Genomic DNA, 24,276 nt, shown 5'->3' on the forward strand with positions numbered 1-24,276 from the left:
GACTCAGCTCGACTCAGGTTACCCATTCACACTGTCAAGCAACCCAGGCCGGACTGGCAGGTTGCTGGACAAGGTATTTCTCAAAAGGCTGTTTCACACAACACAGTAACCTGGGTCGGACCCGGGTTATTTGTGCCATGTAAAATAGGTATTACTGAGTTTCAAAGCCTTACATGACCAAGTCCCAAGGTACATGAAGCAGCTTTTGATTCCATACTGTTCCACTAGATTACTGTGTTCTGTAGACTTTTAGCAGTACTTAGAATCTCCCATAATTCATCTAGGGGTCGAACTTTTAGCCATGCTACTCCCATTCTATGGAACGCACTTCCCCGCACAGTCAGAGAGGCTTCCACTCTAGAATCCTTCAAGTATGTCCGTAATTCCCTTAAAATATTTTATAAAAAGCTTTTCTGAACTTCATTGATCATGTACTGTATTGCACTCATTCTATCTGTTAAGCGTCTTAAGTCCTTTTGTATAAATTGAGCTATATTAATAAAACCATTATTATTATTTTAATTCCAGTATATATAAGCTAGCTGCAGTGAACAGCATGTTGCAGAGTGCCATGTTAGATGCTGTTATCACATTTTAACATTTTAACTAAATTTATATTTATAAACTGCTTTATCTATCTGTACTTTAATCAATGTACAATGTGTATGCAGAGTGGAATATGTATTTCGATATCAAGTCTACATATATCAGTGTAAAAATGTTTTCATTACGTTGCAGCATATACAGGTTTTTTTTACACTGCGCATACCATCCCGTAGAGCTGAGTGTGTGAAACTATGAGCGAGAGTGATACCCTCACAAGCTCATCTACAGTGCATTGACTACTGGAGAGGCAGAACTACTGTAGGACCAAATGCACTAAGCTTCAAAAGTGATAAAATGGAGAGTGATAAACAGCCAGCCAATCAGCTCCTACCTGCCATGTCACAGATTGTGAAAAATGTCAGACAGGAGCTGATTGGTTGGTTGTCTGCAGTGATTTATAGTGATGGACATTCTGCTGCCTTCCTCCTACCAACAGAAGAAGTCCTGCGCAAGCGTAAATTAGCAAGCATCAGTACATTGTGCACTTATAACCACATTTAAATAAGGCCCAATATACTGAACACTGCTACATATTGTATAGCTACATATAGCAGTACTGGGAATAAATTGCTGACATTTTCAGGGGTAATATGCCATGTTACTGCACAGTGAATACATTAATGTCTTAGCTAGTTATACACTTGCGGACAATACAGAAATATCAAGCTGATACCATTTATCCTCTTATATCGAATGTAAACCTAAAATAAGTGTGCAGAGATGAATACATTCTTATATGTTAGTTGGGCGCCCACTATAGCATTTACTTAGTTGTCCGCGTCCGCTCGCCACGCTTCAGGCACGGTATATAAAATCAACTCCATGCCGACATGGATAGTGGAGGTATGAACATAGTAACTATAGTGGGCGCCCCAACTAACATATAAGTACCATATATTCCAACAATGCAAGATCACTACCCGGTAAAATAAACACTTTTTTTTTAATGCTCTTGATGTAATGTACCTCTGACTGTAATTTTTCCAACCCAGCCTGTAACTTTAAAGTTAGGAGTTGATTGGCTAGTGATTTATCACCTTCCATGTTATCACTTCACAAGGCTTAATAAATCTGCCCCTATGTCACTAATATTTCCAAACACTGACTGGAGACATTTTCTTGAATATAACTAATATTTGGTCATTACAAGGTCCCAAAGCAAATTTAAACACATTGGGCCAGATGTATGAAGCTTTAAAAAGTGATAAAATGCAGAGTGATAAACTGCCAGCCAATCAGCTCCTAACTGCCATGTTATAGGCTGGGTTTGAAAAATGTCAGGATGGAGCTAATTGGCTGGTTGTTTATCACTCTCCATTTCATCACTTTTTGAAGCTTGATACATCTGGCCCATCAGTACATGGACACTTCCCTTTTTCCTTTTAATGCAGCAGCCGGAACCTGTTTTAAAGTCGGTTTGTTGTGCTGTTATTTGTGCTGAATCCATTATTACAGAACAGTACTTAAGCATAGAAACTCTGCGGAACACTTACTAAATCTTATGAAAGTGAAAAGAGGGGATGTTGCCCATAGCAACCAATGAGAGTCTGTGTATCCCTTTCTAGGATGCAGCAGAGAAATGATTGACAGAATTGGACTGGTTGCTATGGGCAAAATCCCCAATTTTCACATGCAGAAGCTTTAGTAAATGTACCCCTCAATGTGAAGATGCCTTTAAAGGTATCTATAGAGTTATTGCTGAATTACTGTAGTATAAGTAAGGTAAATATAATTCTGTCATTACCCCTACTGAGTACTACAAGGTTTTGATGCTTCTTAAGCACCCAAATCTGTTCTATCTAGCTCTGTAATGCACTCTTATTAACATGCCTTTAGTAAGATGCTAACATTATAATGAGACTGGTTATATAGTGTCCATTAAAAGTTCAAATGATTGCTTACACTAAAGGATGTGGATGTGTTGCAAAGGCTGAAGTTCACAACTATACTGTATAATAGGGATGCAGTTATAATCCCGGTGTTCAAAATCCCGACACCGGAATCCCAACGCCGAAATCCTGACACTTTCTCCCTCTATGGGTGTCCACGACACCCATAGAGGGAGAATAAATCAGCCCGCAGGGGGGGGGGGGGGGGGATCCATGTCCCCTCCTTGTCGGGATTTCGGCAGTCGGGATTCCGGCATCGGGGTTTTCAAGCCGGGATTCCGACCACCAGGTTTTCGGATGAAACCCATATAATAAAGTACAAACATAATGGTGAAATCTAAAAAGACAATATAAAGGATATAAACAAGACTGGAGCCTGGCATACCTGCTCTTAAATGGCCTACAACATCCGCAAGACTTCCTTTCTTTACTTTGGTGATGAAGGCACCGAGGCGTCCTGTTTCTGTCATTTTTCCTCCAACAACCTGAGCACAAAATATTATACAAACTATTGATAAAACAATTCATAAACCAGGGCTCAAGCTAATTATAACAACATAATACATCATTATATAACCATGTGGCATTCAATAAAAAAAAATTATTCACAGTATTTATATATAAATCAGAAGTGATAACCAAACACTAGTGACTATCATTCAGAATATTTTATAAAACACTGACCATTCAAATTAATAAACACCATTACGCTTTCATACATTTGAAGACTGCTGGGCATAGAGAAATTGAGACTCTGAATATTAAGTATTAATTCTTGACAGCTAAGTTGCCCTGAGTTATGAACTACAGCAAGTAAATGGGTAACCTCAGATCTAGACTCGGAGGCAGTTTGATGAGGTCAAAACTGCCTTTCCAGAAGCTACTGAGTGTACGCATACATGTGATGGGAGAAATACTTTGAGGTTGTATTATAGATGGCTCTTATAAGTAAAAAGATTGGTTCTTAAGGAGAATATAAAAGGAATGTGTTTTTGCATAGTAAATACTGTACATTCATATATTATATTTTTAGGAGAATCAATTCCAGTGTACTCTTGCGCACATACTTGCCTATTACAGTAGGCTAAATACCGCTAGTTTGCCTGCATATTCATGAATCTATTTAAGCAGCGGGGCTCAGGGCATCACCAGCAGCTCCCGGGGCACTGGTCATGCTCCTTGCAGTGTTGAAAAAAGGAGGCGTGGGTCGTGGCTCGTGGGCTCATCATTTTCCAAGAGACCCTGTCCCCTACCTGCAATTCCACGCCCCCCTCCCAATTTTATGAGCGTGCATGATTTTCCTTTTCATGCACGTGACAAATTGGGAGTAACAATTAGAGATAAAAAATAAGAGATGTGGAAAAAGAATAAAACAAAAGTCACCGTCCTCCTATCTTTTATTAACAAAAACACTGAGTTGTCCAAGAAAAGAATAGCCTTAATTTAACAGTCTCTCCATTCTTCCACATAAAATGTGTACTCAACAAAATCAGAGATGATGCACTTTAGTGTTTCCCTGGTGGGTGACAACATATTTCCACCTACCTCTACTCTAGATTACCTTATTGCCCTTTAACCAACAAACTTTTGTTTGTCCATCAGGATACTGCATCTGTGTCAGCCCAACTCCAACTGGCATAGATAGTGGGTATCAGATACAATTTACCTGGATAGTTCTTGGTTATCTTACTTTTGATAAATGTTGCATTAGGCACAATTCATTGTGGTGTATATCAATAGAATTATTACTTTGAAGTCTGAAAAAATTAACTAGGTTTACCATATGTAGTCTCCATCTAAACCAGTGGCTGATTAACCAATAGGCTGATAAGGCTGCAGCCTAGGGCGACAGGCCTGGGGCGGCACCTTGCAGGTGACAGCCGAGGAATAAAATAAAGGCCTAATTTATTCAAAGCTTGTTAGCTATCACCCGTCCCAATGTACTGTGGGGGTAAAGTTCTTACCAGATGGCTGTGCCAATGTAACTTACTGATGGTACCATAACTTAATGTACATTGTGCTACAGCACCAGATGGGCAGCCTAATGACAAAGTCTCCTTCCCATGCCAGAAGCCTCAGATCAAACATGCCAGTTGTATACCCTTCGTTACATGCACATTTCTGTTTAGCAACATTACAACTGGAGCTACATGTATAATAGCCTAGGGCACCTGGAACCTTTAATCAGGTCCTGGTCCTAACAACATTGTCCAAAACATTCTAAATAACGGTGTGTTACATAACATAGTACATGACTAAGAATAAATCACTTTTTAGTAAAATATATAACATGATGGTACCCTGTTTAAGCAGATTAACTTTTTTTTAAATATTACAACGTATGTTTGCTTATTCGCTGTAACACAGGTAAAAAAAAAAATACATGGAAATGATTGCAAGGTGAACACTTTTTTTTAACATTTGTGTGAGGACTGAATCAAATGTAAACCGAGAAACAAATTGTTCTGTATAGATAGTGGAGTTACCAAAAGAGGACTGGCAAATGCTGGCAAAGAGGCCAAGCAGTGGAAAATAGTCCAATAAAAAGGCAAGGAATGCAGGTATAACAATCATGATTTTAAAACATATTCTCCCACAGGCTGTTCATAGTATGGATTATATCTCACATATAGGTTTGTAATGGCATCTGTTATATGGTGATTCATAGGGGACAATAACATTTGGTGGACAATGCTGCCGAGAGGTCTGCTGGGCCAGGTCTGCTGGGCCAGGGTACATTTTTGGGGTTTGTCCTAATTACTTGAGGTGTGGCCATGTCTCAGAGGGAGAAAAAAAGTATTTGTATAGCTGAGCAGAGGGGCACCTAGAGCCCCTCAGACCGTGGCAATCCCTGCGGGCAATGGCAAGGCTGGCGCACGGGACTATGCATCCCCTACGTCCAGGGCTATACACACGGAGTGATCAGTGCTCCATTTCTAAGCTATCTAGTCAGATCACTTAAAATTTGGATGAAAGTCGCCCTGTGTGTATGCCCCTTAAGCGGCAACAGCCTCTCTGCAGCCCAGCACACTACACCATGCACTGTGCTGATAAGATGAGAGCTCATGCCGCTGCTGCCCAGTAAGGGGGGAGAGGGGGAGGTGCGGTGGACATCTATCAAGCCTGTACCCGGGTAATTAGTACCATCTTCCCCACTCCTCCTTGCCAGTCATGTTAGTGGGAAGCCTCACAGTAGTAAAGAAGATGAGTGCGCATAGGAAAGTGACAATCCATAGCTGAAACTGTCCTATACCCATTCATTCTACCAACTCTCTGCCAAGAGTTAGCAGAGACTTGTACCAGCAAAAGTAGAAGGTAACAACAGAAAAATAAAATTACTGCCATTAACATCCTCTGGAATAAAAATGTCAGACAAGCCTAAAATATACATGTATGATTTATCACCATTAAATCTTTCAACCAAAACAATATTAAAATCTGGCAGACTTACTTTCAGTCCTAGAAGCGCTCCTGATTCTTTTGGCATACTTGTTCGCTTATTTAGAATGACACGTCCAATTAAACGATCACCCTCCTTTGAAGGCTGCCAGGTTACAGGATGCTAGGTGAGAAAATCACAGACAAACACAGAATGTACTTGCCGTTCATCCATCAACCCATTTAATGAATATTTTATTTGATCAAGTTATATTGCGCTAAGCGGACTGGTCTAGAAAGCCATGCTACCCTTTTATACCTGCTAAATAATGTTTCCATACGTCATACATATTTAGCTTAAAGGCACATACACATTAGACCAGGGCTGGGCAACACCGGCCCTCCAGATGTTGATGAACTACACATCCCAGCATGCCTTGCATCAGTTTCAGCATGGCCACATAGCAAAACTAATGCAAAGCATCCTGGGATGTGTAGTTCACTAACATCTGGAGGGCAGGTGTTGCCCAGCCCTGCATTAGACAATATTGGTCACAGTATAGTTCAGAAAGGGCTTTCTGAGTGATATTGTGGACAATATTGCTTAGTGTTTACACTCCCTGTTGTTAACGATGTGTACTCCCGCACATCGTCCGGACAAGGGAGGTTATTGTTAATGACAGTCATGCTGCAGTAGCCAAGGCCAGCAAGGCATCGGCAAGTGTGTATGCATTTGCTGATGCCCCCCCACGGGTCCCAAACACCGCCAATGTCAATGAATGTGGGCATCATTTAATGTGTATGGGCCTTAAGAATCATCTTCCTATTTCTCAACTGTACAATAGATTATCTAATACCCAAACTTAGTCCTTGGGACCCCACCCAGTTCATGTTTTCAAGGTCACCTGTGGATTTTGAAATGTGACAGTTGGTGATACTCAGTGCTCCTGCTGGGAGACATGAAAAATAAGAACTGTATGGGGCCATGAGGACAGAGTTTGAGAACCACTGATCTAATAGAATGTTAGAATGCACTAAATTGTGCAATAACACCCATATGCTGCCATTTTTGTAGTGCAGTCTAAATGATCAAATAATTATCCAGCAACACAACAAATATATATTGCTTATTAATTAATATATATACTTAAATAGTGCCATTATATATTTTTTGCTTTACGAATGGGAGAAAAGAAAATTAAAAATAGTAGACAAAGAGCTAATAATAAATTAAAAGTATATATACAGCAGCCTCACGTACAGATACATTTTAAAGACTAATCCTTACCGAACCAAGAGGGGATGTATCTCTAGTGTGCCATGTGGCAGGATCCAGCCAATAGTAGTCCAAATCACCTGCAACCAATGGAAACAAAAACAAATATTTAAATGTTCTGGTTTTTCCTAGAGCTTCCAATTGTTGCCATCGCTACAGAAAGCGACGAGTCTCTCGTTTTATTACTACCACACTAATCTCAATGAAGCTATAAGTCTATACTGTAATATATACGGACTTTTATTAACCCTTTGATTGCCAAGTGAATTTGTTAAAATAGGTGTGAAAATTGCCAAGCAAACATTTTTATTCAGCCTAATGACCTGTAATATTTAACTTATATAAGAAATATCGTATTTTATTCCACAACAGGCAGTCAGCCCTGCTCGCTGTCACAGCTCGCCCGCAGCATTGAATACACCCCTCACTCTGCACATTCTTCATTATGTACTTACTGTTATGTTACATACAGTACTGTATGATGCCATTACATGTAACAAATGCAGACACTTTTTAGATATTAGTACAAGTTCTCTGTTTAGTATATGATATAGTTATAAAACATTGATTCAATTTTGATAATAATAATAATAATAATAATAGTAACAACAACAACATTTTGTACTGCCACTTTATTGCATCAATGATGCTAATATATTATCACAATCATATGACGATTTAGTAATTCAGAATGACCTTTTACCTTAAACAGACAGCTATTTGGATAAGTATACAGCATCTGATTGGTTATTTATTGCCCACTGCTAATGCCTCTTAAGTACTGCAGAAATGTATTTCCTTACACTACATAATTATAGAGATGATAACTATAGTAAATCACTTCCCTTCCCCCCCTCACATAAAAGCATTACCGTACCGGTCTGTTATGGGACTCCCACTCTCAGAGGTTCTCAGGATCAATTCTCAATAAATGTACTCCTAGCTTTAAACCTGGAGATATTCATGCAAATGGTTCTTGTAACCACACACTTCTTCCATCAAGAAGTGGCTGCGCTCTCTCTTTCTAACATTATCACAGAAATAGACACTCATTGCTTTACAATAGGCTCTTAAAATGTACTAACCACAGCACGACTGAGGGGACACAGGACACTCCAATTGTCTTCTGCCAAACAGAGCAGCTAAAAATAACCCAGACAATCTGCATGAATACAATCTATAAGTACACGTGCCGAACATGCAATTTCTATATAATAATTAAGATAAACTGTCCGATACATGCTTATTCTCTTATTGGCTCCAACCGCAGCAAAATAAAAATAATATAAACATAGGAAACATTTTTTGTTCCTCGAGTGAATTAAAATAGCACAAATAACTCAGATGAGACAATGAAATAAAACATCAGTATTTCAAGCCATGCAACAATCTATACAGCGCTGCAAATGCATGTAACCGAGGGAGCATAGGCTGCAGCATTCTTCCTTATGATTAATATACAAAGCTTGTCCCATCTGCAGTACCACAATGGTTACCTGTCCCTGAGTGCAGCGTCTCGAAGAGAAACTGGACGAGCCCAGAGAACATAGCAGAGGCATGAGAGAGCTCATACACAGAGCTGCAGACAAGAAGGTCGCCGGTGAGCGTTGTATAAATGTAGCAAAGCAGCGATGCAATAAAATCTTTTACAGAACTGTTTAAATAAACATCTTCAGTGGCTGTTCTACGAAGGTCTGAGCCAAAATACTCTGCAGTGTCAAATACCTCACGACAGAGAGGCCAAAGCTGCCATATACAGTGTGTGCTGTCATCAAAACAAATCTCTGCAGCGGATTGCCATCATTGATCACCACATTAATCAATAGCTACTCAGTGCAATGCTAACTAGATCTCGGCTTCCCCCACACAACAGGCCAGATGAGTTTAGAATTAACAGTCTCATAAAGAAGAATGCAAATACTGGTTATTTGTGGAAGCTGGCATGAAATAAGTATTGTACCTCATAAAATCTGACATGAGGGAAGCAATGCACAGGATCAGGGAATTGTATGAATCAATATGACTGCTGCAACCATTATTTCTGCTTAACCAGGTTATTATGACTGACTTTTTATGGACTACTGTACTTATAAAAAATAAAATAGTTTCAAATAATCTAATTCCTGCTTACATTTCGTTTACCTGTGACTGATTCTTGTAACAAATTTAGAAGCATGCAATTCTCATTATATGCTATAGCATCAAGATTTCTACTCTGTCAAGCAGTACTTCATTAATGTGACCCATCCTGTTTCAAGCACATGTCAGTACTTTCCTAAGGTACATAGCCACAACCATGATGGTTCTGATCGGAGGAGCACTAATATCCAGTCAATATCTGTCCATTGTGATCACATGACAGCATCCTCCTATCCTCTGCAAACACCCTCTATTGTATTTAAATCTGCACCTGACATAAGTACTCTACTTTACAGTGTGTGCCTCATGTCTTTGATCTCCTGACTGAACCTGTGCCTCTGATACTGAGATCTGTGCAAGCTGCTTTCACCCTGTTACCTTCACCTTGCCCCTCAACGCTACTTCCAGGGACCAATCCTGCATTGTCTCGACCTCTGTTCAATGTCATTGTTCTCCTCCAGGCCCAGCCTGCTATCTTCAGTGCGGTTGCACCTGATGTCATCCGCCAATTCCAGACCAATTCTGCCAGATATATTATTCTTGTTCCAGTCTGCTGTCATCCTCCGGTTCCAATCCAGTTTCAGTGGACTTTCTCTGCTTGTTTACACTTCAGTCTGTACCAAAGCTCCAAGACTATCTCTGAAACCATCTGCTCATTATACCATCAGTGTGACCTTCAATCCTGAGGGTCCTCTCTATGAGTTATGGGGTTCAATTGGGGTTGAAGGGACTGGGTACAGGAACGATATCCCTCTTTGAAGGATTAGGGTCCTCACACCCAGCTCTTGCATCTGGGGTAAACTTTTCTTAAGTGCATTCCAGGCAGGCTATCGAACAACTGTTTATCCCCTGTTCTGTTACTGAGTTCTCAAGTACTGGCTCCAGCCAACCGAGGTTCAGGTCTGGGGGATGTCCAGTGGTTACTGACCTCTTTGAAGATGCAAGGTCACTTCCTAGATGGAAGCTACCCTTGAGTAACATCTAATACACTTAACCTAGTTCCAGTATCACTCATAAGCCCAGCCTTGTGTCCTGACATGAATCTTTTAACCAAACCCTTATACAATGAAAAATCGGTATTCCTCCCCCAGTAAAGATGGAATTACACATTCGGGCAGGAGTTGATCTCCAGACATCCAATAAACCCAGGCTGCAGATGATGAAATATAATGCATCTCTAAAGAAAATGTGTTTTCACTGTCTCAATGTGCTTTAAACCACACCAACCAATGTTTGCCATCTTGCATGGTGGTTTGAGGCTTGTGTTTAGCTACTACGCTACAGAACAGCCATTCATGGAGCTCCAGATGAACAGTGTTTGAGTTGAAATTGCTTTGAAAGGCATTTTGAAAGTTCACAGTGAGTGTAAAAAAACGTGGACAGATTGTTATGGTCTCCAAGTCAAATAATCTTACTTACTTGAAAAGGTGGAAGCCTATGGCAGTATGTACCATGTTGAAACTCACAGAGTTCTTCAGTTCAACCAATTCTACTGCTGTTTGACAATGGAGGTTGTAGTCTTGATTTTATGCATGTTAGTAATATGTATTTCTAAAATAACCAATGATACTAATTCGAAGAGATACCACATGCTTCTGGCCCAGGAGTATACTGAGACAGAAACATACAACTGCAGAAATCTGAGCCCTGAGTATACTTCTAAAGGCCCATACACACTGGGCTTGAGCGGCTTTCAGCTCACAGCCGCCCAGTGTGTATGCCCCCACGATGAGCGGTGAGCGCTGCTGTGTGCTCCCAGATCATGGCTGGGAAAGCCGCTCATCTGCTAGTTATACCAGCAGATGAGCGGCGTTGAGGATGGCTTTGCATAGCACTGTGTTATGCAAAGCTGTCCCTCTCCCCTCCATCGGCGCCGGGAAGGGGGAAAGCCGTTCAGTGTGTATGCACTGAGTGGCTTCCCCCCCAGCGATGAATGCTATCATCGCTGTCCATACATGATGGGCATAGTCGCCCAGTGTGTATGGACCTTAACTCTCTATCTCTGTTCATTTGTTTGGGAAATGCTATTGCATACAATACACTATTAGCGATCAATTAGCTGACAAAAAACACAAACCATGAGAGACACAATTATCATCATGTGTGTATACATGTAGGCAAATGTAGCCAAAACTGTCATACCCAGAGGCAGGGCTATTGAGCATATTTTGGGTCAGTGCAGCACTGTACAGAAAACAGAAAACCTTGTGTCACTCGACTAGAAAACAATGTGTCACTCATATCATTCCCTCAGTAAAGCAGAAAACCCTACACACACACACACACACACATACACACACATACATACACTAGCTTTTCAGAAACCAATTAACCATTGTGGGAGGAAATCAGAGTACCAGGAAGAAACCTGTCCAAGCACGGGGAAATAATACAAACTCCACATATATTGGGCTTTGTGGAACTCATTCTAACACCATTATGCTGTAAGGAAGCAGGCCAACTAATGCACCACAATGCTGCTCTCAGCGGGTGCAGCTTGTGCAATATAGAGCCTTTGACTTTGCGGACTCCTACAGGCTGAACTACAGATAGAGCCATGCTCATCCACTGCACCAGCGTGTCTAGGAGAGGGTTTTGGCGTACAAATACAATATGCATGTAATACACATCGCCACCACTGGGTGGATAATGCTCTACTAATCCAGGTAAGGATTCATATACAGTACAGATGGAGTCACGCCATTCGCCAAGAATGGGACATGCTTGCGTATAAGATGCTTAAGCGTATCATTCCCGGCGAAGGGTGCTGCGGCTCCAACTGTACAGTATAGTGCAATACAAGCTCGGGCAAATGGGCTGTATAATGTATAGTGGTCAGGTGGAGTGTCTGGTCCCCTAGGCAACATATCGTTCTGCAGTTCCGGTAGAATAAGCTTAACTGATGGCACCAGGTGTTGTAGGCTAGTGGATAAATGTGCTGCTCTCCATGCTTGGAGACCCAGGTTGATTATCTAAGTGACAATGGCTACCAAGCTTGAACCAGGGCTTCTTTGAAACCCACATCTATGGAACGACCAACGGCATAGGTTTTACATGTCTAATGGCAATGATGAAGGTGCACCTCATTACGTTAATAAACACACATGGGCTGCTGGCAAAGGCACAGATGCTGCAATGATCAATCCGCAGCTCCGGTCCCCTACTCGCACCGCTGTCCAGGTTTGGGCGCACCTGCTATGCAACAGGGAGCTGAGCTCCTGGCAGGAACTGACCCACCAGAATGCAGGATTGCTCACTGTCACCTCCCCGCAGTTCAGCGATGGCGCCCTGGTTTCAGAGGATGCCTGAAACCCCTGCCAGCTGGGTAAAAATTGGAGGGGACCACACCCACTGTTGCTTGCTGCTTCCCTTCCCAGTATCACATAAACTAGTCAGTTTGCCAAGAGTCTCCTCTTTCATATGGTACCGGTCTCAAGCCTCTAGGACACCTAGATCCAGAGTCCAAAGTAGACACATTTTCCCCATAGACAATAATGAACCCATTAATTCAGACCCACCATGGGTTCTTGCAGTTAGCCTTGTGGGGGTCTCAGAAAATTATGAAAGTATTATTCATGGTGGGTCTGAATTAACAGTCCCATAATAGCCAATGGGGAAAATTTCCATTGTCCATTTCACACACCCTAAAATCTACAGTTGTAGGTGTACTAGAGACTTGAGACTGGTACCATATGAAATAAGGCCTTTCCTTTAAGGCCATTGAACACTATGTCAGCAGTTGCCCAGCTCTGCCCGCGGCAAGACGTCGCTGCACCATCATAGACTGTCACATATCGGGGGGGGGGGGGCGGTGTTACGAGAGGGGAAGGGGACGCACCGACAAGCAGCTGGAGCCGGGCATCGCTGGAGATGATTTCAGCCATCAGCTCAGTGGCACTGCCCAGCTCTAACCAGCAGCATCCCGAGAATTTTCCGGGCTTGCCAGTCTGGGCACTAAGGCATAGCCCGGAAAATTATCGGGATTAGCAATGAAGGGGTTAATACCATGTCTCCAGCAGGTCTGAATGAGAGTGTGGACATTGTGCCTTTCATGCACTGAATTGCCGGTTTCTGTCCGTCCGACTGGTGGGGGCACTGTTGTTGAGGTAATGCTACTTTTTCCTTAGAAACAGTCGGTGGATGACATCTGACAATATGTGGGTTCATGACTTCATTCGGTACTTATATGTTAGTTGGGCACCCACTAAGCAATTTGCTTAGTGGGCTATTCTGCATAGTGAAATCGCATCGCATCGCATGGGCTATTTTAGGGCCATGCGATTTGCGATGCGATTTTCCTATGTAATTTATTCACTGCTCTCTCAGCCCCGGGCCATCACATCGCATTGCATCTGCCGCAAAATCGCATGCGATTTTATAGGGTGTGCGGTGCCAGGACATTAGGTATACAATAATATGATTGTATGTCCTAAAAATCGCTTTTATGCACCCCCCCCCCATCCACGCCACCCCGAAGCTATTGTAAAATATAAAAAAATTAAATTATATGAAAAAATCGCATCGCATCGCATGCCCTTAACAGGGCCCATGCGATGCGATGCGATTTCCCTACGTTACCGTCCGTATGCTAATTGGGCGCCCAACTAACATATAAGTACCCTTCATTCTCACACAGACTGCTTTCTTTTAGTGCTTTTCAATATTAATTGAGATATACCGTATATATATATATATATATATATATATATATATATATATATATATATACAGTATTTGTAATCCTGGCACTCGGGCTGAGTGAGCAAAGACTTGGGTGTCCCTCTATCCTTGGTAGGAAATGTAGTAGTAACAACAGCAGAGGGCACTCGCAAGATTTGTAAAGCTGCACAGCGGCAAGCTAACAATAAATATAACAATTGACACAAGGGATTGTGAGTCAACGTTTCGGGCTGGTCGCCCTTTATCAAGACATGGCCGAACGCCGACATGGAGCAGGACACCGGACCAAGACCCAGGGACCTACCTACGGGCTCAAGATAGGTAAGTATCAGTATGTATGGGCTTTGGGTGTATTAAAGTTTTATTTTTATTGTGTCAGTGTGTGTTTATTTGACTATTTTTATTACTGTTGAACTACAAGTGCCAGCAGGCCCTTTAATGCCCCATATGCTGGGACTTGTGGTTCTCCAAGTCCCAGCTTGCGGGGGGAGGCTTGCTGGGACTCATAGTTCGACGTTTCAGTCGGCTAGACTTGTATCAAGAACTTGGGCATACACAGCTGTTTGGCTACAGCAATTCCATGGAGCTGAGCTCACCGGGATGAGGTTACTTCCGGGTGACGCGAGTCACGTGACCAGAAGTGGGGGAAGCCCTGGATGGCCGGACTGCATGCAGGCTGCACACAGGGGTACAGTACAGATGGGAGGGGGTAAGTAATATCACTGTATATGTTATGTATTTATTCTGCACACTGTGTGATGTGAGGTTAATAGTCCTGAGGAAGTGGATGCTATACACGAAACATTGACTGACCTTTGTATTAAATGTGAGTGAAGTTTTTCACATTTTTTCACCTTTATCTGAAAGTCTCCCGAGTGCCTTCTTTCTGTGGGACTGTGCATTTGAGGTGTTATTACCCTTGTGAATGGCACCGGGTGCATTGATCAGAGACTGAGTGCCGGGGAATAGATGGATATATATATATATATATATATATATATATCCATCTATTCCCCGGCACTCAGTCTCTGATCCATGCTCCCGATGCCAATCACAAGGGTAATAACCCCTCAAATATTTATTCTGACCGCCGCTGCCCGGATTTTATACATAAAACATGGCCACGGGACTCGGGAGGGCTGCGCGCATGCCCAACTGCGCGCAGCTCCTCCCATGGTCCTTTGCTGAGCTTGCACCTGACCTTGGGTGGCTCCCTCCGTGTCCTCCTCCCCGTCCTCCCTCCTCCATGTGCGGCTGCTACGTGGGGGCTAGCGTGTGTGTGTGCGTGCGTGCAGCCAGCAAAGGGTCCGGGACGGGTCACGCGGCGGCTGCGTTGATTGACAGTCCCTTCTGGGAGAGTCTGCTCCTCCTGACTCCTCTCCCTCTGGGCGCCCGGCGCCAGTAAGTGCAGTGACTCACTGTAATTTCAGTAAATTGACTTGCCCTGCCTGCTGTGCCCAGTGCCCTGCAATGGATTTTATAAAAAAACAAAAACGCTGTAATCTTTCCCAGTGCCCTGCCCAGTAAATTGCTGGGCACTGGAAAAGATTATAGCATTTTTGTTTTTTATATAAAAGCCATTGCAGGCTGCAAAATGCCCCTGTTAAGCCACACCCCTGAAATGAGGACACACCCCCCTTTTCCGCACGCAAAACCATTATGTGTGGTCTGGGACCATCTATTAGCATATTTCTAGATTCGCCTATGCCAATCCACGAATTAGATGGAATTAGAGTTTTTTTGTGAACTTAAAGGTCCCTTTATTTATGGGTGCCTCAGTTGGAATAAATATAGGTAGGTCCCAACAAAATTGGTAAGATCATAAAAAAACTTAGGACTGGAAGAAGTAACCAGCAGCTGCATACAGATTAGGTATGTGTGTTCATCCAATGCCCAGTGGTCAAACCCTCAGAAGACCATCCGCCACCTCATCAGGAGCATGCCAAGGTGTTGTAGGGAGGTCATACAGGCATGTGGAGGCCACACACTAATGAGCCTCATTTTGACTTGTTTTAAGGACATTACATCAAAGTTGGATCAGCCTGTAATGTGTTTTTCCACTTTAATATTGAGGGGGGCTCCAAATCCAGACCTCCATGGGTCAATAAATTTGATTTCCATTGATCATTTTTGTGATTTTGTTGTCAGCACATTCAACTAAGTAAAAATATATATATCAGGGTTAACAGTGTTCTAGATGTATTGTGTTCTGTCTGCTCATTCTCCCCTCAGCTGGAGGGAAATGCTAAAGAACAGCTGTCTTTGAGTGACCTCTAGTGTTCAGCAATAAAGTGTTTCTGGTTAAAAATGTAATTGAAACATCTGTGCTGCCAATAGAAAGACAATCAAAGCTATATAGGTGCCCATACACTAAAACAATTGGATGCGTTTTGGACTAGATCGCATCACATCCCATTTGCATGCGATTTGCCTGCGATGTGATCCAAACCTAGTTCAAAAAGTATGTGCAGCAATAGTATGTGCAGAAAATTTGCCACTGCACCATCCACTGCAGCACAGGACAGCTGGCCAACATAGGACTCTGGAGATGGCAGAGAGATAAGTATAACTAAACCATGTGTGCAGGATGTGTGGTGTGGGAAACCTTCATTTACATATAGTACCTTAAAAAGCTGACAGACAAATAAGATTCTGAGGTTACAACAATTGTTCAAAACAAAGGCTTAACCACTGGTCTTGAACTATTACTGATATGTGCTTAAGCATTCCTTTGAAAAGCAGATCACTTCTCGCATAACCAGGGTCACAGAAATATTCCAGTTAGGCTGATCCCTCCACCAGGACTGCTGTTACTGATTGCTTGCCTGGGCAGACACTTGACAATGGGGGCAAATGAGTTTCATATTCTCCTGGGAGGCAAATGTGAAATGTTATTAACCCACAGAGGTCTGGATTTGGAGCCCCCCTAAAATGTATGTCCTGATTGTGCTGAAGTTCAGATAGAGATGCATGCACCAAGAAGTGTATAAGGTAGATATAATATGTGGTTGGATAGTCAGACACAGATTTAACTTAGTATGGGCATGTTGCTAAAAGTGATTATGTATAGAGACACTGAATTGATTACACTGGAGGCCATACTTAAACGGATGACCTGCACCTAGCATAGGGCTGTTGAAAGTTTCAATGGTGCAACTGATGGTGGCATCTAAAGATGCACAAAACATGAATGAAGTGTTGGTAGACTCTAAAAGCGGGCATCGGTCCTTGCATATTCAGATGCACAGATGTACACCAGGGAAGGGTACTGTAGCAGCAGTAGCATGAAGTTACAGACACAACTGCAGAAAAAGATGCAAGGAAGGTTATAACTGCATATAACTCAGAATCAGACCCTATGAGGGATCCTGTCCCACCTGATAGACCCAACCCTCTCAACAGACCCCACCTACCATGCTTTCATACTGTACATTTCCTGGGCTAATTTTCCATCCAGATCCACCCCTGGGTATAACCACAGTTGATATGGCCTGGATGCATTTGTGTGTCCAGACAAAAGCAGCATAGTGTTTTTTTCCCCATTCAGTTCAATGGTTATCTATAATGGGATATAGTGGGCTTCCCTAAGGACAGGAGTCAGTCAGAAGACCGGTGCCAGAATCCTGACAATCATCAGAATCCAGATTCCGGAATCCTGACAGCAGACATCCCCAGCTTAAGTACTGTATGCCAGGAAGGTTTAGAGTTAGTCTGGGGGGGGGGGGGGGGGGGGGGGGGGGGGGGGGGGGGGGGTTGGGTTGGATGAGGGGGATTATGGTTAGTCAGCATGGAGGGAAAGTTACTGTAGTTAGGTTGTGGGATGGAAGGGTTAGGGTTGTGAAAGGGTTAGCATGCTTACCGCTCTCACCATTCTGTGCTGCGGTCTACCATACCCAACCCTCTAGCACAGGGGTAGTCAACTCGAGTTCTCAAAAGCTACCAACAGTTCATGTTTTCCTGACCACCTAGCAGGTACACAGGTGCACTCTTTACTCACTGCCAAATTACAAAAGATCCACAGGTAGAGATAATTACTTCACTTGTGACTCTGTAAGGAGACCTGGAAAATGTTAACTGTTGGTAGCTCTCGCGGACTGGAGTTGGCTACCCCTGCTCTAGCATGTGCAGAAAACACATTCAAATCAATAGAATATGTTCCAGAAATAATAAAACACAAAAATAAACCGTGCTGCTCCACAGAGGTGAATTAAATAAGCTTGTATCATAAAATTAAGTTTAAAAAAAAAAAATAGTCCTTCTTTTAACATAATAAAATATTCTTATTGTAATTCTTGTTTTTCTTTGCAATCCCAAATTACCAAAAGTTAAAATATTCCACATTTATACACAGTGTCAACAACAAGATATGGTACTTGTGTATTATCACGGCGCCCCCGATTTCCATCGCAGGGCATTGTACAACCACAAAATTGTGTCGATGCGACGCGATTGTACCCGATTTTTAATTGTACAGGCACCCAGATGCCTGATTCCTATGTTAAATGCCCCCCCCCCCCAGACCGGATTTTAGATTGTACACACACCCTGATGGGTAATGACTATGTTAAATGCCCCCCCCCCCCCCCCCATAATCAACTCCACGCCGACATGGATAGTGGGGGTATGAAAAGGTCGGAGGACGCGTACCGCCGCCCCTCGCGGGCTCGCTGCGCTCGCCACGCTTCGGGATGGCCTTGATAGTGGGGTGGCGTTAACAATGGGGGGGGCATTTAACATAGTCATTACCCATTAGGGTGGGGATACAATTAAAAATCGGGTCTGGGTGGGCATTTAACATGGAAATCGCGTTGCATCGCATGCCATTATAATGGCATCGGATGCGACGTGATATTAAAATTGTACACTCATCCCGGGAAAAGCCTCAAATCTGTCCCATCGCATACCATAATTAGTGGTATGCGATGCAACGCGATGGGCGCCGTGATAATACACAAGTACCCAAGATATTAAGATATGCAAGGAACTTTCCAAAAATTAGTAAGAAGAGTACATTCTTAAAAAGACATTAATAGACAAATACACAAAATGCATTTTGTGTCACCAATAATGGGTATATACATCACATTTGGGAGAAAATCTGTAGCTGAACATGGTGGTTTTCAGGAACCTTAGATGGGGAGACCATTTGACCAATGTGTACCAAGACATCAGCTTAAATACTTGTCTTATGTATGCTACTGTATTACAGCAGGAGATAAAGGGCCTTATTCTAGTTCACTCTTTCTGACAAAATCCTTCTTAGATGGACAAAACCATGTGCACTGCAGAGGGGCAGATGTAAAATGTGCGGAGAAAATTAGATTTGGGTTAGTTATTTTGTTTCTGTGCAGGTAAAATACTGACTGCTTTATTTTTACACTGCAATATAGATCTCACTTTGAAGTAAAACCCCACCCAAATCTAATTCTCTCTGCACAAGTAACATCTGCCGGTGGCACATGGTTTTGTCCATCTAAGAAGGAGTTTGTCAGAAAAGAGTGAACCATAATAACCCCCAAAGAGAGGAAAAAGGGAGCGCGATTGCAAAGAATTTTTCAGCCCAAGTCATCCAGTGACATCAGCAGCGTGCACATGGAAGGCAGGAAACCGTCTCCGTTGGAATGGGGACACCCAGTATTTTCCTGGGTGCACCCAGCATTTTGTGGGTACACCCAGGAAACGCTGTGCATTTACATGGGTACGCCCCCAGTACACATTCTGCAAGCCCCCTACTGTGAGCGCCTCAGAGACTATGCAATTATCCAAGGGCGCCTGCAGTGAACATATGCACAAGTGCATATCTACAACATCAGTCCCTGTTGCGATTTCGCAATGGGCAGAATCAAGTGGAATGAGGCCCCATACATCAGCAATCACAATTTATGGATTGCCAGATAAATGGATTTTACAATCTATCTGACTTTGTCCACACATTACAGATTTATTTCAGTGATCGGCAGATTTTTCCATCTAAAGATTGCATCTTCATATCTGGAAATTGCCCAATCGATTGTCATTTCAGCTGTTCATAATGTAAATAGATAAAGAAGACGAATTGGGAATGCCCACACATATAAAAAAGATCTGCAGATAATACCAGATTATTAAACATGTTTAAAAAACTGATTAAGCAATCGATTGGCGATTTTGATTGGGATTGCCAAAAGGGGGAGCCCACACATCTAAAATTAATTGTGGCAATCATCTCCATATCTGAAAATTGTCACAATTAACTGCTGATGTATGGGGCCCTTAACAGTATTGCAACACTTGCTGAATAATGGCATGAAAAAGAAGGAGTGTGTATATCCCATATTGCCCATGCCATGTCAGTAATATAAACTTTGCCGAAATTTCTAGAAATATAAGCCTGAACATTCAACTTGAATTCTTATACTTAGGCACAGGACCAGTAAAGGCTGTAGTTATGCGCGTGCCAAAGGCTACAGAAAAGGGGGTGTGGCCACTGAAAAAGGGACATGTCCTTAAGTGTAGTGTACCACACCATATCCCATTTATACACATTATGCACTACAGTAGTGGAACCCCTTATACTATCTAGTATCCCACACAGTTTTGAGCCAAAAATCACATTATGTCACATGGTATGAGCCAAAATTCACATTATGCCACACATTATGAGCCAAAATTCACATTATGCTCCTCAGACTTAGTCAAGAGTTACATCATGCCACACATTATAAGCCAAAATTCACATTATGCCACATGGTATGAGCCAAAATTCACATTATGCCACACATTATGAGCCAAAATCACATTATGCCACACATTATGAACCAAAAATCATATTATGCCACATGATATGAGCCAAAACTCACATTATGCCAGCAGTGGCTGTGAGGGTACCAGGGGTGTAATGGCAGCAGAGCAGAGAAGAAACCCTGGTGCCGATTACATTACTTCACCTTCACCTCTTCAGTCTCTGCTGCTCTCAGCCTATGTTACGTGGCTGCCACTCACCTGTCCAGTCCCCCGGAGCCCTGTACTCGCAGCGGCAACAGCCCATCCATCAGTGTCATACCCTAGTCTGCACTGCAGATCCTGGTTTCAGTGCACAGAGTGCACAGCCTGACCAATGGGGAACCCCAGTTGCACGATGCTCTCTGCAGCCCTATAGCATTCCAGCATAAACCAAAAATTATCAGTGCTTGAAGTGCCAGTATATCATACCGTTGCATACCGGCCCACTTCGAGCACACTTTCTCTATCACATATGCACAAACACAGAGGTAATCACAAGGTAGCAGATTAGCTTTTGAAGCATTAACTTTGAGCAGGTTTACTAGTCTGTAATATACATGGATAAAAGAGATAGAGTGGGGTCCCAGATTTCTTTGACATAATGCCCCATCTAAAGGAGAGGTGTTATTCAACTGGGACAAACAGGAGGTTTGCAAAATACAGACTTGAAAATATGAGAAAAAAAGGAAATTTGCGTGGGGGTATTTCACAAGTTGAGAGAACATTAGAACAGATCAGCAGCTACTTTCTAACAATTGGTAAACAGAACATAATCCCTGGAGATACCAAGAATGCACAATACCAGTAAGCATTACCATCTTGAAAATCATCATTGGAATTAATAGAAAAAGTTGCTTCCTAATAACTCGCCAAGCATTACAAACCGTTGACATCAATGGGTTATAAGTTACAAGGTGTTAAAAAGTAAAGATGTCCATGTAGAAAGATAATTCAATTGATGTGCAGAGTGATCTTCTGTTTAACACCACTAATAACAAAATCAACCCCAAAAGATGATGATCACTTGGGTAAACACAAATGGGAGCTTCTGTATGGCATAGAGGATGTGGTGAAAACAAAAAAATTTTAACATAAAGATGGTAATGAGCTAAATAAGAAAGGGAAAGATGCTTTCATATCTGAAAACCAGCTGGGAAATACATTTTGGAAAACTGGCCGAGTAGAAGAAGGAAGGATGGGACAATATATGTGGTCCTAAGTAAGTAATGCAAACTCTAGTCCATTGAAAAGGAAAGAAATCACCCAATGCTTTTTAAGGGTATGCAGACGGTTAAAGACTCAATTTTGGAGAATATTTTTTGAAAATCCAGAGATCATGGAAGTTGTATAATATATCTAAAGGGGTCTAAATACAGTTAGATTGCCTTGCGATTAGATCCCAATTCGATCAATCAGGATTTTGACTACATTGTACAGTATCTCTATAGTACAGATACAGATGCAGATGGAGCCCCTTTCATTCAATTGGGGCTGGCGATAGATTCTCCACCTGCCGCCAGCCGCCAGAAGGGGGCTCGTGCGCCCTGTTCCGACAGAGCTCTCCACCGCCTCTCGTCACCTTCCCTAACCCTGCCCATCTCCCTGAAGCAGAGACAGGCAGGGTTTCCAATCCCCGCCGCCGAGTGACTGGGACACGCGTGCGTGTGGGACGCTCGCGTGTCCCGGTCAGATGGAGCTCTTCTCCGCCAGAAGGGACATTCTGGCTAGCTCTGGAGCTGCACGAGAGGCGCTCCATCTGTAAAGTACAAATTTAGAACAAAAATAATACAAATCTGTACTAAATCTGTACTATATACTCTTTTGCCTGCACAGTCTATTTTTCTATTTGATATAGACTAAAATGGAAGCACCAATCGGGATTGAATCGGCATCAAATGTGGTTGGAATCCGTTCGATTTTGATTCAATTTTAATTCAATTTTGCCTATATAAGCAAAATGGAATAGAAAAATAGACTAAAATTGAACAGTGTGTACACCCTATAAGAAGAGAGGGATGACTTTTTTATTTTAATCCAAAGAAAAAAAATGTAAGTCCAAATGGAAAACATTTAATAAATTGAAATAAAAGTAAAACAAACAAACAAACATTAGAACTCTGCTGCAGGATAAGTATATATTAAATTGCCTGGAGTGTCAGCAGCCAGCCAGTCACAAGCAGTTTTCAGCAATGGACTTTTATCACTGAAGAAAAGTCCCCAATTTCATAACATGTCAAGAGAAATTAACTTAATTTCTGTTGATGCTCTTATTTAATAGTTTGCAGTTTTGTAAAACATCCAATTTCCAGTTATTTTTTGCTGTCAAATTGAAAGTATTGATTTTGCGTTGTTTTTTCTCTTTAACTAAAACACCTTAAAAACTGCTGCAAAGTCACTGAAAATATTTGTTTGGGCAAATAGCACCTTATTAATTAAACCCCTACTGTATGTTAGTGGTTCACAAACTTTTTTACAACATGGCTCCCTAGAAAATCAGAATTTTTTTACGGCACCCCTCAGCCAAAAGTTCATTATTCATATAAAAAAAAAATGTTAATTAACTGATTCTGTTTATATGTCACCCTTAGATTTAGTTATGTGTTGAGGGACAGGTTTTGCTTCTGTTTTTACACATAACTTATCATTGGCAACCACAAGCACTGGTTCTGCTTATTACTTTGGCCATAAATAATTTGAATTGTTCATGGACCACCAAATCAAGGCAACCCTACAAGTGTACTGATGCACCCCATGGTGCCATGGCACACAGTTTGGGAACCACTGCCCTATCTGAATAAAAAGCAGCAATAAGCTTCTCTATTCATATCAATGATCAATGCATTTCAATGGGCGTGAAACCACACTGAACTACAGAAATGATATACCAGTTTTTCTTTAACATGGGTCAAAAGGGACAAGGCATATTTCTGCTCCTGGACCCACCACTTGCTAATGCCACCACTGACAAAGTATGCGTATGGATACAGTCAGCTTTACATGGATTCCTATAAACCTTACATGAAAAGAGTATATATTTACAAATAGAAACTAGTATACTCATATAATGTTACCCATATAGTAGATTCAAAATATTGTTTAGTTCAACCCCTGGATGCACTAATTAAGATTTTATAGATACATTAAAGTTCCATGCCTGGACTTAAATATACTTCTTTTTCCTTTGTTATATATGCTCTTGTGTAAGTTGTGCAGAATCACAGGGATAATTAATACTTCATGTGAATGTTGAGTCAAAAAAAATGTATGTTCCTTTAATTAGGACACACACTTGAACTCATAGGATTGAAAGACAGATATAAAAGGACACCCATATTACCATCCCCTATACAGTATCTTTAAAAAGCATGTTATAGCATGCCATCTGTGGCCATGTTGAATCGCTTCCCAGTTTTTTTTATATGAAAGTACTGAACTTTCAACACTTCTGAATGCTGCCATGCTTATTGCTAACAGCAATAGAGTTGGATCCAAGTTTAACCACTATGGTGGTATGCCCTGAAATTTTCCAGGGCTGAGCCGCCCTGC

The 24,276-nt window shown here is 42.0% G+C and overlaps 1 protein-coding gene across 25 annotated transcripts in view; it reads right to left on the bottom strand.

Moving 5' to 3' along the window:
• RIMS1 (regulating synaptic membrane exocytosis 1) overlaps positions 1 to 24,276 on the bottom strand; it is a 381,212-nt gene that overhangs the window by 191,695 nt on the left and 165,241 nt on the right. For 21 of the 25 annotated variants that reach the window (XM_083177228.1, XM_083177214.1, XM_083177218.1 and 18 more), the window contains 4 exons: positions 8,235 to 8,291; positions 7,162 to 7,229; positions 5,947 to 6,057; positions 2,881 to 2,980 (listed from right to left, as the gene is read on the bottom strand). In XM_083177228.1, the coding sequence (XP_083033354.1) occupies positions 2,881 to 2,980; positions 5,947 to 6,057; positions 7,162 to 7,229; positions 8,235 to 8,291 (336 nt within the window). The remainder of the gene's footprint in view (positions 1 to 2,880; positions 2,981 to 5,946; positions 6,058 to 7,161; positions 7,230 to 8,234; positions 8,292 to 24,276) is intronic. The other 4 variants (XM_083177237.1, XM_083177232.1, XM_083177216.1 and 1 more) reach the window with 1 other exon arrangement.

This window comes from Crinia signifera, chromosome 3 (genome assembly GCF_055691185.1).
Source record: "Crinia signifera chromosome 3, ASM5569118v1, whole genome shotgun sequence".
NCBI classification, from domain to species: domain Eukaryota; kingdom Metazoa; phylum Chordata; class Amphibia; order Anura; family Myobatrachidae; genus Crinia; species Crinia signifera.